Consider the following 15,028-nt stretch of genomic DNA (forward strand, 5'->3'; position numbering starts at 1 on the left):
GCACAGCTCGTCCCCTGGCCTCACCGCCCGGGCCCCCAGCGGCGGCGTAGCGGGTCTCCTCTTGGGGCCGCGTAGTGCGGGCAGCCGCACTCCCCCCGCACCCCGGGCGCTCGGCCAGGGCCCAGCCCCGGCCCGGACTCACCCCACGGGCGGCCGCCTCCGCCCGTTCCGACACCCCGCACCGTTTTATGGAGAACGGCTCTATACACCCCACCCTGTCACACCTTCCCGCTATCACCCCCCCACCGGCAAAGCGCCGGGGATGCGAAATCAAACCCCTCGATCGTTCGCGCCAAAGGGAGGCAGGGACAGAGACCCTCAATACTTCCCTCTCACCCCCCCGCCTTCTAAGGCACCCAGAGCCCCAACACCGCCGCACCGGGGAGGGGGTGGGGTATTGGGGGGGAAACGTAGCGCGGTGCGGCCCAGGCGGCTGGCACGGCGAGCGGGGAGGGGCGGCGGAGGCGGCCGCCTCCCGGCCCCGGCGGGCTGCCCCAGCCGGTGGGCGGCGCCGGGCGGTGAGAGGCAGGGGGCGCCTCGCCCGCCCCGGCCCCCCTCCGCGGGTGTATATAGAGGCGGCGCGGCACAGCGCGGATCCCGCGGCAGGCAAGATGGCGGCCGTCGGCATCACGCAGCCCCCGCAGCCGCCCAAGCTGCAGAAGCTGCTGGAACGGGACCCCTACCTGGCCCCCTTCAAGACGGACTTCCAGCGCAGGTATCGCCCCGGCCCGCCCGCCTGCCGGCGGCTTAGGCCTGCGCCGCGGGGAGGGGAGCGCCGCCTCGGCAGGGCGAGGGGCGGCGGGCGAGCAATCGGCGACCGCCCGCCTCTGGGGGCGCCGGGGCGGGCGAGGGGAGCGGCGGGGCGGGCGGTGTCCCCTCCCCCTCGTGGCGGAGGCTGTCCCTCAGCCAGCGCGGCTCTGCTTCCCGCCCCGGTGCCGGGGGGTGGGGGACGCCGAACGGACCTGGAGCTGGGGGTTTTGCGCCGGCCTTTTCGTCGGAGACGCCTCCACCGCGGGTGGAGCCACCGCCGCGTCTTGACGCGGCTTCCTGAGGCGAGTAGGGCGGGCCGATGCGGGGAGGCCTCCACCGCGGGCCTCTCCGCCGCTGTCGCCGGCCCTGCCGTCCTGCCCCGTCACGTCCTCCGCAGCCTCTCCGGCGCTTCAGGCGTCTCCGTTGCCTCCCTTGGGCCCGCCTAAAAGCGGCACCGCTTCCTTACGGCCGGGGTGGGGGGGCGGGTCGGGGCTGGTTCCCAGGCGGGTCTGGCCCTGGGAGCGCAGGCAGGTGCGTCCCGTGGGAAGTCCCGTGGAGCGCAGGCAGGGAAGCGCCGTGGGCAGCTTGTGAGGACGGTTACCCGGGCCGCTGCCCCTAATAAATAAAAACGCTTTTCAGTGCAGCTGTGGTAACCTGTAAATAAACTGCTCCTGAATCTCCTCTTTCTGGACAATTTTCCTTTAGGTGCATTTTTCGGAGATATCTCTGAATCCCTAGCTCAGCTGTTCGTCAGAGCTACAAACCGTAGAGTACTGGGGTGTTTGATACGTTGGGTTTAGATTGCAGTCTTTTTTTTTTTTTCCCTCTTACTGGGATGGGTGTCAGGCCTGGACGTCTGTGTCCTGCAGAGGTGAACTGCTGGCCCTGAGAAACTGCCGAAACCTCACCGGCCATTTGAAAACAGGAACTGGGACCTTTATAGTGCAACTTCGTTTCATTTTACTAGCAGTCCTCTGATTATCAAATCTGCAGTACTGACCAATGCCCTTTATCTGGGACATCTGGAAAAGTCGATGGATGTGGGAGGGAAAAGAGAAATTTCTATTTTTTAAGTATTTGGCTTTTTTCACTTTATTACATTACACATAGTGCTTTTGACTTAGCATTACCAGGTGTCCTGTTGGGTTGTGGCAGAGCATAGAGGTAAGGCCAGATCTTGTAAAATAGGATTAAAGATTGAGTAAACTACTAGGCTGATTTACAGAGCATTTTCTCAAACTGTAATCTCTTAATGATAAAATAACTGAGTGTTTTTAAACAGTGCTTCCTGGCAAGCTTCTGGTAATGTATGCAGTGCTGTAAAACACCTAATCTTTCAGTGGGGTACCAGGGTGTAGGAAGTAATAAGTAGGTGTATCTGGCTCTTAATAAAAGCTTTCATTAAAACGTTTGGGCTTCCAGAATGTACCTGCCATCTAAATGGGCACATTGTGGATGACTGTATTTGTATTTCTGAAAATGTATGGCTGTGCTGAACATAGTGAGTTTGCAAGACTTGTGTGTACTTCTCAGGTTCATCCATCTTGAGCGTGGAACTTCAGATGATCCTGTTTGTATCTTGTCACTTTGTGGCTTCTGAACCTCAGATTGGTCAATTAACATACAATTATTGTGGAAACCTGTATACTGTTGATTAGTTTAAAATAATAAAGGAAAACTTTTGTGACAGCCTGTGATAAACTGAATGTCTTATTCCAAGCCCAAACAACAAGCCTGTCCTCTTTTATCCTGTGAATGCTAGAGAGTGCCAAGGGGGAATCATAAAATAGTTTGGGTTGGCAGGGGACTTCCAAGGTCATCTACTACCACCTTCCTGCCATGAGCAGGAACATCTCCAACTAGATCAGGTTGGTCAGAGCCCTGTCCAGCCTGGCCTTGAATATCTCCAGGGATGGGGCATCTATCACCTCGCTGGGCAGCCTGTGTCAATGTTTTGCTACCCTCATGTTAAATTTCTTTCTCATGTCTAGGCTGAATCTCCTCTCTTCAATTTTAAAGCCGTTAGCCCTTGTCCTGTTGCAACAGGCCTTGCTAAAAAGTCTGTCCCCATCTTTTTTTATAGGCCCCTTTTAAGTACTGAAAGACTGCAATAAGGTCTCCCTGGAGCCTTCTCTAGGCTGAACAACCCCAACTCTCACAGCCTGTCCTCATAGCAGATGTGTTCCAGACCTCTGGTTGTTTCTGTGGCTTCCTCTGGTGCTTCTCCAACAGGTCCATGTCTCCATGTAATGAGGTCTCCAGAGCTGGATGCAGAACTCCAGCTGGGGTCTCACCAGAGTAGAGGGGCAGAATCACCTCCCTCAACCTGCTGGCCATGCTCCTTTGGATACAGCACAGGGTATGATTTGCTTTCTGGGCCGTGAGTGCACGTTGCCAGCCCATGTTCAATTTTTCATCCACCAGTAGACCAAAGTCCTCCCCTGCAGGGCTGCTCTCAGTCACTTCATCCCCCAATCTATATTGATACTGAGGGTTACTCTGACACAGGCCCTTGCTCTTGGCCTTATTGAGCTTGTTCACTTTTCAAGTTTGGCTAGGTCCCTCTGAATAGCATGCTGTCCTTCAGGAGTGTTGACTGGACCATTCAGCTTGATGTCACACACAGACTTGCTGGGGCTTTATTTGATCCTACTATTGATGATGATACTAAACATTAGTGGTGTCAGTACAGATCCCTGAGGGACACCACTTGTCACCAGTATCCGTACAGACATTAAGCCATTGATCACTACCCTCTGGATGTGAGATCATCCAGTCAATTTCTCATCCACTGACCACTTCAATCTATATCTCTCCATTTTAAAGAGAAGCATGTTGTGTCAAACTGTGTCAAATGAATAGTGTAAGCACACAGAAATGTCCATTGGTGTCTCCATGCAATGCTCATCCCGACTTCCATGAATTGTGATTCAGTCTGTTTTTAATCCCTCCAGGTTTGTTCTTATCTAGCACTCTTGCATCAAGAGTACCCAGGAGAAAGGAGTTTGCAGAACCAGTTCTCTGGGGTGTTTTGAGCCTCCAGTATGTGGATTTTACTTACTTTTCTCCAGTTCTTGTGCTGAAGGAGGTGGTGAACAGCCCTGCAGTACTCTGTTCCCTGGGTCCATGAAATCCTGAGCGGTGCAGAGCTGTATGTTATTTGTTCCAGGCTGAAGGATCCTGATGTGTTTAACTGATCCTTATATGAAAGTAGTCAACATGTCTGATCCTTTGCTGTCTGTTATGTGTCTTTCCTGACCCTTTTTTGAGGTGGGAGTTAGAATAGAAAACAGTTTTTGATTTGCATACTATGTGGATTAATACAGTTACATAATGATATGGCACTTGCATAACTAATACTTCAAGTAGAAGTACAAAGCAAAATAAACCTGGTAAGCTGTCTAGAAGCAGAAATGTATTTAAGTCTATTTACCTTTGAAGCTTGAACTGTGCACACAAGATGGCACATATTAATGTTAAATCCTACTGGCAGTGAGTTCTTACACCTCTAGAAAGGTAGCAATTTTTTCAGATGGTGACTTAAATGTTGATTGTGCATTTGTGGGGCCTCTCATTAAGTAACCCAATGGATCAGATGTATGCTATCCATAGTGTAGGAAAAGCTGTGATGAGGCAACCAGGAATATGTGCTGTTGAGCAGATCAGTGTATTAGGAGTGGATCAAAACTGTTAACTGCTGCCATGACCTCATCACAGGTAGGGCAGGAGGACTAATTCTAGATATATATTTGGTATTAGCAACTCCTTTACTATTCTATAGTAGAACTGGTTTGAAATGACACCACTCAACTGCTGAACAAGTAACAATCTGTTCAATATTATTTCTGATACTACTGGCTGGTTCAGCCCCTGATGCACTCAGCTAGTGGCATTTTTTACCACTTGACTAATTTAAACAGCAAAGATACAGGTAGTCTCTCAGTTCAGAAAGTTGAGTTATTCCTGGCAAAGGAGACAGGAGGCAGCTGTTGTGCCTGGCACCCTATAGCACCAAAAGTGGTTTACTTGCTTCATTTAGGAAGCTTTGGGAAAGAACAGGTGAAACAGACTTGATCAAGTGCAATATGTATGGATACTTTTACTGTAGTAGTCTAATTTTCTTCTTGAAGTTTGCAATGATGTTGACTTAATATTAAACAAAATAATTAAGGACTGATGGGAATATTGTGGCTTATTGCTATCATGCTGTGTATTGCCTGGAGAAATAAAAATTGAGATTTCGACAGAGGATTAAGGATGCATGAGAAACAAAGCTTTTTAAACATTTGTCTGTGGAGATCTTTATACTGTGCCGTGTGCAAAAACATATAAAAATAGTCTTCCTTTGTAACAGTATGCTCTTCTACAGAAAGGAAGGGAAATTAAAGATTTAAGGTCTATTCTTGGCAGTGATATCAGCAAGTTGTTGACTCATCCTTTGGGCTAGAGTCTCTCCACTGTTTTATCCATAGCACTGTATTAGTGTAGCCAGATTATTGCTAGTGGAAAATTTTATAACTGTGCGTGACTGTTGTAGGATGCGCACTTAACCTGGTTATGATGGTTTATTCTCACACTTGAAGCAGGGTCATTTCTAGTGTTGGATTGGGTAGCCCAGGACCTTGTTGGGTTGTGCTGAATCACTGAGGATGTGCTTCCCCAGCCTCTTTGGGCAGCCTTTCCCAGTGTTTGACTACCTTCATTGTGAAAATTTATTTCTTAATACTGTAACTTCCCTTGCTGCAACTTTGTTCATTGCCTCTGGTCTTTTTTTCCTGTGTACTTTGCAGGAGGGCCTGACTTGTTCTTTGCTCTAGGCACTCCTGCTCTATCTGTCCCTTTAGATAGCTCAAGACTGTAAGTGGATATTAGCAACCCATGCCTCCCCAAATCAGCTTTTTCATCTCTAATCTGAAGAATCTCAGCACTCTCAGGCTCTGCCTGTGTGCCACAGGTAGTAGAAGGCAGACCAGGAATAAGAAGCTAGATTTGTACAGAGGCCTTAGCTTGTCCTTGCTCACCTGTGCCTTGAGCAGACACAGGTCTGTCTTGCTGGAGTTCATATCTACCAATTCCACCCTGTGCTGTGCCCTCTCATCCTCAGAAGGGTGACCATGTCTGCATGGTAGCATGCCTAATATTGAAATGTTTCCACTTTTTTTTTTTAAGGGGAATGTGTAGGATAAACAGGCTTTACTTAAAACAACCTGGATTCTACAATGTAATATAATTATACCGATTAACTTTGAGAATTGCCATATTTGTGATGAAATGAATCATGGTGTTGCCTCAATTTCTGTAAATTTTCCTTTTAGTTTCAAGGACTGTCTCCTTTAACCTTTTACAAAGTGTAAATTCCTGCTTTAGACAGCTGACTTTTTTTCTGTTTTTCAATAAAGCAATGAGAAGCACTGGGTGGGTGCTTAGATGGGAACAAAGTGCTTCTCTGAATGAATGATGTCTAAAATGTGATACTAGGACTTATTATAATTAAGTCCAAAGCATAGAGTATGGACCACCATAGTTAACTGAATGAAATGGACTTCTGGTCACGTTCTCATTTCTTTGCATGGACAGGCATATCGTTGCAAGTGGTGTTTGTGGGAAAAATAGAAATCTGTAATTTTTACTTTCTCTGAATGCCTGAATTTGAACTTGAGTTGGGGAAGGGGGGCATATGGTAAGGGAAAGCAATACTTTCGGTACATATAGTGAACCATTCAGGCTTGACCCAAACATACACTGTTAGAGCTTGAAACAAGAATCTACTTAAAAAAACAAACTAACTAAACCCCAAAGTGATAGTGTTTGCATAGGCTATCACTGTGCTACATTGTTTGACCATCTGTGATATGTTTTCCCACAAGTATTTAGTTAGCTCCCAAGTGTTATTTAGGCTAAAGACCTGGTATAATTTAGTATGTATTTTTAGTCTTTTACCTCTTGGAACATAATTGGTTCAATTAAAACCATTAATGCCTGTGGTGTAATTGCATTTTATAGAGTTACAAACTGGTGTTAGAAAGTGCTGCCCATTAGAATTTTCTGCTATAGCAATGTGCATGGCTTAGTATATTTTACCACCCCCTGGAACTGCATCTGTAATCTACTGACTATGTAGTCCTCAATGAAAGCTTTTTTTTAATAGTTCAATTTATAGAGTAAAGAAGTAAAATGTACCACTGCCCACCTTCAGTCTTTATCTTGATGAAAGCATCAAACTGGACACTGTTTTTTTTTCAGCTAGAGAAAATACCAGCCACAGTGTTTGATCATAGGTATGAGTTGAGAGGTAAGGAGGGAAGGTCCCATTTCTTCTGAAGTGTTGATGAGTTATTGGTTGAAAAGATGGCTTTAGTAGCTCGATCAATTAACAAGATGTCTGTCAACTGGTTCATATGTTCCTGGTAGTGTTTTTATGACCTCTGGACTCTTACAGAAAGGGAATACTTGGTATTCTCCTGTTTGCATCTACCCAATATCAGATTACTGCTAGTTTATGATGGTTCTGTCTTTTTTTTTTTTTTTTCCTGTTGTAAGAGGTGCACAGTGGTGAGTATTCGACTGAGGTATTGAAAATGAGAAGATATAGAATTAGGCTAAATAGGACTGAGTAGGAGGGCAGCTGTTGGGGGTCTAGCAAGTTGAGGAATAGAAGTTGAAGAGCGATCCAGATGGAATCCTTGTTCGAGTGATGGTGAGGAGGGGGAAAGATTGGACTGAGTTCTGCCACAGTATTAACACAAGTACTATGTATTGTCTGTGGTGGGAGTCATGATATTAACTTAGAAAAGCTAGATGATTTTTCTATTTTTCTCATATAAGCTGCTATATTGGGTGCAAAATGAAACGTTCACAAAAAGTGTAATGTCATACATTGCTGCTTGTTGGTGATTGGTTGGTTTGTTTGTGCTTTTTTTGTTTACATCTCATAAGTTCAGATGACTCCTGCATTATGGTAGTCTTTAGAACGCTCTTGTGCACGAGAATTAGTAAATCTGACAAGCACAGTTGACTGCATCACTGATGACCTTAATTTTTAAGTCTGTGGAAATAGCAACATAGGCCAATCTAATCTAATATGTGCCTATCTGGTTGTAGTCCTTATCAAAAGATCCAAGTTGGCAATTGTATTAAAAGCTGCTAGTTTTACAAAAAGGCATGCAAGGATTAGGATGTAGGCATTGCATTTTGTTATCAAGGCAGTTGCCTCTATATATTAATTAAAACCAAGTAATCCCTGAGAAACTCAGTGGTGGGGCCTTTCAGCTCTATTATGTAGCTCTAGCATGTCTGAGGATGTTGGATGGGTTCTGAGAATTTGCCCAGAATTTTAAAATAATAGATTATGTGACCATGAATCTGTTTACTGTCTCATTGTAATAGTGGAAGAAAAGCTTTGTCTTGCTGAATACTTTAAATTCAAGTATTTATGCATGTTTCTTTACTACTTCCAAGCTATAAAGAAGGCATTCTTATTACAGAGGACTTTCTGAAACTGGCATCCTATGTCATGAAGATGCTTTTCTTCCACTGTTCAATTTCAATATTTATCTATACAAACTTCTCTTTCCTCTCTATCTCCCTATTACCTTCTATTTACCCCGACTATGCCTTCTAATCCTAGCTGCTCCTTCATCTTCTGTCTTCCACAAAAGCAGCTCTTTTTCACTTGTGCAGTGTCAGACATCCAAAACCTCTCACTCATGCTTCAGTTTACTTTGTACTTCTGAAACTTTGCTTCATACAGTTGTTCATTAGTTTAAAAAGAAAATATGTCTTAAGGCAATGTGTCAAGTGCAACAAGATCAGGTTTTTGTATATAAAATGTTTAATACATGAGCTCTCCTCCAGAAAAAAAAAAAAAAAATTCTGCAGAGAAAAAGTTTATAGCTATAGTATAGCTGCCTTTTCCTCAAGTGTCTGACAATTTATTTGACATTCTTATAGCACCTCATGTTAACAAGTTGGCCATGCTGCAAAGAATATGCCTCCAAGCTACTTAGAACAATGAAATCCGCTTTGCCTCATGTTGCTATTGGAAGCACCTTACCAATGACATTATTTGCATTTAAAAATCTAGTGTAGGCCCTTGACCTAATACCTCAGAATAAATGTCTGAAGATCTGTCTAATGACCCGCGTCAACTAGTTCACTTACATGAACATCTTCAAACTGTTCCATTTTTCTAGGTATTTCTAACACTAAACTTATTTAAATGTGGTCTCTTGATATGCATTTAAAAAATAATATATATATATATATACACACATATATATATATATATCCTTACTGACAGTTTCTTTAAACATGCAGCTCTGATTCCATTGACTGATGTTGCCTGAAGGTAGCAGTAGCTCTAATGCTTTCTATTTGACACCCTCCTCTTTTCTTTGGCACTGTTGCTCAGGTACAGTATATTTATGGTTCCTGCATGTCCTTGCTGTTCCGGTGTGCCGTGTTGCTGGACTCTGTGGTAGCAAAGTTGTGCTTAGAGAAGTTAAGTTCGCAGTGGGGCATGAAGTTCTGGTAAGGATGGACCTACTCTCTCCAAAGTAGGAGTATCACTGCTAGAAGGTTATACTAAGTTCAAAAAAATGTAGCCTCGATCTGTGAAAGAAATTGAGTGATGCTCAGTCACACACAAAATTAATTTCTAAGTGCTTAGTTCATGGAATAGAAAACATGAGGTCTGGACTTTATGTGAACTGATCTTGCATTCATTGAGTGACTTGTCTCCATTTGTGTGTTCCACAGTCCTCAAAGTGAGATTGGGACCTGGGTCCTCCCGCTTCCAAGTGATGCTGGCATGAGGCATCTTGGAACATAAGGTGAAGTAAGGATGACAGGAGTAGGAAAGTAGAGAAACCCAGCTAACATAGTACTTCAGGAGAGTGTGGACTTCAAGTGTATCAGTATTTTTTCTTTAAATCCTCCCACCCAAAACCAAAACAAAACCCCACCTTTTTGGTCAAGAAAAAGATTATCAGAATGTGGATAAGCTAGCATACACAGACAATCTTCATTGACCTTGTAGGGTGGTTAAATATCATTGCAAAGATGTGCAACTGGGAGAGACTTGTTTTCCTCTTTCTGGGCAATGTTTAGGGTCTGATCTTCATTTGCACTCTTTTTTTTTTTTTAAAGAGGGAGCTGATAGAGAAAGCTCTTTAGCAGAAACTGTGTTAGGACAAGTGGCAAATAAACTCTTGGTGATGATCACAGATGGGTGTAGGAAGTTTATTATAGTTTGTGTATATATATATATATATTATTTTTTTTTGACAAAACAATGCATGAGGGGGTTGTTCAAACAGGTCTCTCTGTGACAACTGTGTGTTTAGGACCAGATTTCTGTTTCGAGGGAACTTTTTCCGAGTGTGTCACTGATAGGCCACCTGCATGTGTGGAATGTGTTCCTCCAGGCATTCCCCGTGGTCACAGGTGAATGTGATGTCATTACCAGATCTTAGTTTTTGAATGTATAAGCATTTGATAAGATGCTCTGGAGGAAAGGAAGGCAGGCCATGGGAGATTGTCTAAAAGACTCCTATTAAAATCATGCTGAGTTACAGTGTGTTTTAAATGAAAACTTGCTGCACTACCACAGCTGTTTGGAAATTGCCCATCTAGAATGAATTCATTGCATAAACACAGGAGTCAGCAGCTCATTTTAGCAGCTTTGCGGGGTATCCTGATTGTATTGTACCTGCTATCCTGGCTAAAACAATAGAAGTTTAATAAATTCTGTTGTATGTGTCAGGCTTAAGCAGATACCTTGAGTATTTTAGGCTATCTAAAATGCCTTTGGACATCCCTCTTTATGCAAGCAAGTCTTACTGTTAACATCATTGTTTGATACCTGTTGTGGTGGATATCAACAGTATAAATGTTCTTCGTTTGACAGGGATTGGTAAGCCACTAGTTAATTAATGCTTCTCATTCTCAGAATTATGTAGCTCATTTTGAAATTATGAATCTTTGATCACTTTCAGCAAGATTTAATTTGTCCTGTATAAACAGTTTTTCCTGCCAAATGCTACTCCTCTATGAAATAGTTAAAGTTAAATAGAAATATAAAGTGTTGCATGCTGCCTCAGTGTGCCAGCTTTTTTGAGAAAATTTGGGCAGCATGCCGGTTGTAAATACTTGCACAATGGCTTTGTATTGTTACACAAAGAGTAGCAATGACTCCACATAGAAGCATTTGTGAAATAGTAGATGTGATGGTTTGGGACAGGAGCTGTTGCAGGGGCTGTCCAGAGGTTAGAACTAAAATCCACCTTTTTTGATAAGAAGAAATTAGAGAGAACCACTGAAAGTATCACAATCTGTATACTTTGTACATAGAGGTAGAAAGTTAAGACAAATACTTTTTGTCAGTTCTCAAATCCTTCCTCAGTTTGTATTTTGATTGGATTTATCACCTGATGGTACCACCTGTCAGTCCCACCCTTCTGCAAGTGCCCTTCTCACCCCCCCCAAACATCCCTATGAGAAATAGGGAAAATTCCCTGCTTTGTAAGACATGAGGGAACAGCTGAAAAGAAGACATACTTTACAACTACAGAATCTGTTTAAAACTCAGCTTTTTTTAATGAGAATGTTAAAGTAGTGGAGAACAAGGTAAAACTTCCGCATACTGAATGAGGCAGGTGACTCAAATCTACTGTCTGAACAAACAAATCCTTTCTCTCAGTTGACATGCACTCCCAAGCTTTAACTTAATCTTTGGAAAGCTCTTGTGTTGAACTTGAAAGACATAATAATCCATGCATATTGTTTGTACTAAAATATTTCAATTTTCAGGAGTGGACGGTATGCGTTTGCTACTGTCATTGTCATGGGCTCTAGGACCATGTATGTGAGGTTTTCTGGTGAAGCATAGTCTGTTGGTAAATGTTTTTCGTTTTCCTTTATTTCAATAGGGATCAATTGTATTCTGTACATTTTTCATTCTTGCTTGGAATAAATGAATTTAGAAAAATCCAGCTTAAAAATAACCAGTGAAGAAATAATTTTCAATTTTTCATTTTGTAAGTAGTATGGTGTGTGTACTATCTTCTCCCTTTGGCCCAGTTAGGAGAATAAATAGCTGTATCTACTTACCCACATGTTTTTCACTTGGGATGCTACCATCATTGCCTCTTTGCTTCCTTCTTCAGCTCTTTGCTATTTTCTTGCCACTGGTTGGCAGTTATTTTGAACAACAACAGATACTCCTGGGATACTGAACTAATTTCAGCATGTAGAACCAGCAGAGAAATAATCTTTTCATTGACAGGCTCCAGAGGGATGGGAGACTGCAGCAAAGCATAGCATTTAGGGTAGCTACTTTGGTCTGTATCTATAGTCCAAGCAGTTTTTTTTCCCTTTCTTAAAGAAGGCAAATCAAAATAATCATTACTGTCTTTTTTTTTTTTTGTCAGACAGTAGGGGGTAGAGCCTAAAGTGACAATGGGTTTTAAAAGAAAGTGGTTAAGGTAGCAGTTTGCTAGAGGTGACAGTATCAGAAAGGTTTGTGTGTTTCCTCTTTTCTCTTTGCTCCCCCTTGTCACTCCCCTAGAAAAAAAAGAAAAAAAAAAAAACAAAAGGGGGGGGAGGGGTGGGAGTCGGCATCCCTGAAGCTTTAAAAAAATGGGTCTGTGCTTGGGCTGTGTGGAGATCATGCCACTTGATTTGCATGTCTCTTTGTGGAAGATTCAAGGAATTTTGTTATACCTTAACTTTCTGTCATGTAAAGGTTTTGATTTGAGTATGAAAGTTAGCTTTGCTGTTTTAATTTAATCCTGTTACAACAATTAGAAAGTATTTAAGAAAAAACAAAAAAAACCCAACAACCAAAAAAACCACCCCCAAAACCAAAAAACAGGTTCCTAACAATCTTTTTTAAATAGCAGCAAACAGATTTTTAGTAGTAATGCTATTGCAGTGTAATTCAGATGTGATTATAATGATTAGTTCTTTCAGTCAGAAAGTAATAAATAACACTTGCTAGCATTTAGATTTGTTTGCCAAACTTATTTGAATTATCTTTGTATCATAAAAACTTCTGAACAGAAAAATATTTTGTCTAGTTATTCCTTACTTATCATCCTAAAATAAATAAATATAGTATTTCATAAATCTGACTATATGTGACCTTACTTGAACACTGTAAATTAATGTAAATAAAACCATCTCAAAACAAAACATCCCATTCGTCTCCCTCCCTTGCCATCACAGTTTTAGATATCACACAGTTTTGATGGTGAGTAGATTTAGAACTTTCTTCAAAAGTTCAAAGTACTGTATTCTATTAGCTGGTGTAGTACAGGTGGACCATATTTTGAGAAAGGGGCCTTGGATTATAATGTCTGTCTAAGTATAATGTGAGAAATATGTATTTTTTTTCTGTTGCTGAAATAGACTGTGGATAAAATGCTCGAGTTTGCTGGTTAGAGATATTAACTGCCAGACTTACTTTGTAGAGCAATAGTGTGAGGTACTGACATTACGTAGGAAAATCTAGCTCTGTCACTTATATGCAAATTCCACCTCTCTATGCCTAGAATTTGCTATGAAGTGAATGCTGATTAGTAGTGTGAGCTCTCGTCTTTGATTTTAAGATTAGTTTTTTGGGGGCAGGTCTGTGTATGTTTTAGGGCTGAAGATGGCACATAAGCTAATTCCAAATTCACTTTGTCCTCACAGACTGACATGGGGCTCCCCAGCTGGTTCCCATGCAGTGGCTGGATACTCATGCCAATGTTCTGGCTTCTCAAACCCTGAGTACGAGACCCAACAGAGCAGATAGGGCCTGTTTAAGGTTACCATCTCTTCAAATACAATGTCTTCTGCCAGATTCCCAATATAGTGTGGTGCAACATGTTTCATGCAGGTATTGTTTAAACTTAAACTGCTTAACCTTTTTTTTTTTTTTTTTTTTATCAAAAAGAAAAGTAAGAAATGCAAGTTCCTTGTTGCTGATAAAGTTCTTAATGGCAGCAGAAGACCCAGTCTGTAAATCTGATTGTTTAAAACCACACTTCTTCTGAAGAAAGCAATCTGCCACTTTATCTCCCTGCTATCAGTTAATGGAAAAAGCAGTGTTCATAGTACAGAAGTGTCCTTGACACCTTTAATTGGTAGAGGCTGTCTATAGGTTCCACAGTGGTAAAATTAAGAACAGCACAGTCAATTTGTGTATGGAGATATATGTATTTCAGCTACAACTTGTGAATTCCAGGAATGAAATAAAAGGCTCTACTAAAAGGTTAGGTACCTAAATAGACCTAATGAGATTATTTTCACTTCAAAATTCAGCAAATTTGGACCTAAATAGCACTTGGATGTCAACTATTTTAGCACAGCCAGTAAACCAGGAATGTTGTTACTGCACAATAACAATGACTGGATTAAAGTATCTTTGCCTTCTGAATAGAATCTCTTTTGGACCATGAAGTTACGGACTGAGTGTTATAAGATGAGTGATGTCTTTGAGTGTGACTATCAGGCATTATGTATTTTGGCCAAGTTATTAGGTTTGTTTTTTTTTTTTTTGCTTAACAGTAAACAGTAGAAACAAAAAAAAAAAAAAAAAAAAAAAACCCACTTTCTTTAATACCAGAAACAAAAATTTCTGAGCTGTGGGTGTTTGAATTAGAGAACAAGAAATAAGGTGTCACCTTCCCTAATACCATAAATAGAATCAAAGTAGGTATCACAGTGAGCTTTTGACAACAGTCATGGCTGACTTTGAGTGGTTTCTAACTCAAAATGGAGGGTGCTGTAAGTGGCAATTATATCCATTAAGTGTCATTGTACAACACTTTGACCAAAATGACTTCTGACAGAAACACCTCCCAGGCAATACAGAGGTAAGAATGCCAAGTCTGTCAAGATCTGATTCTTTTCCAGAGATCCCTCTGAACAGCTTGTTCATCCATACGTAGCAGGGATTAGTGTAGTTTACCGCAAATCCAGTACCTGTCAGTCAGCATTGTTCAATTATAACTGTGTTTTCTCAAAAATGCGTAGCCAGTTCTGTGGTGTAGGTTGGATAATTGCATTATTTGACAGGGAAACCAAAAAAGGGGAGGTATTGAAGTAGAAAGTCACACAGAAAGTAAAAAATGTCCACAGAAAGACATTGCCAGTATAGCATTGAATGTTGAAGAAGTGATTGTACAGTGAATACAGGTTATAGGTGCATGCTTTTGATTATACAAATGTTTGCTGGTGCCCACTCCAACCTAGACAAAACTTGTAGTGATTAATTCCTTGGTCTAATGGCATC

General features: G+C 42.1%; 1 protein-coding gene across 1 annotated transcript in view; it reads left to right on the forward strand.

The window, feature by feature from the left end:
* Positions 1-602: 602 nt before the first annotated feature.
* Positions 603-15,028, forward strand: part of GBE1 (1,4-alpha-glucan branching enzyme 1) — a 159,113-nt gene continuing 144,687 nt past the window's right edge. The window contains exon 1 of the mRNA XM_080363483.1: positions 603-715. Coding sequence (XP_080219609.1) covers positions 612-715 — 104 coding nt within the window. The 5' untranslated portion in view covers positions 603-611. The remainder of the gene's footprint in view (positions 716-15,028) is intronic.

This window comes from Nesoenas mayeri (assembly GCF_963082525.1).
Source record: "Nesoenas mayeri genome assembly, chromosome: 1".
NCBI lineage: Eukaryota > Metazoa > Chordata > Aves > Columbiformes > Columbidae > Nesoenas > Nesoenas mayeri.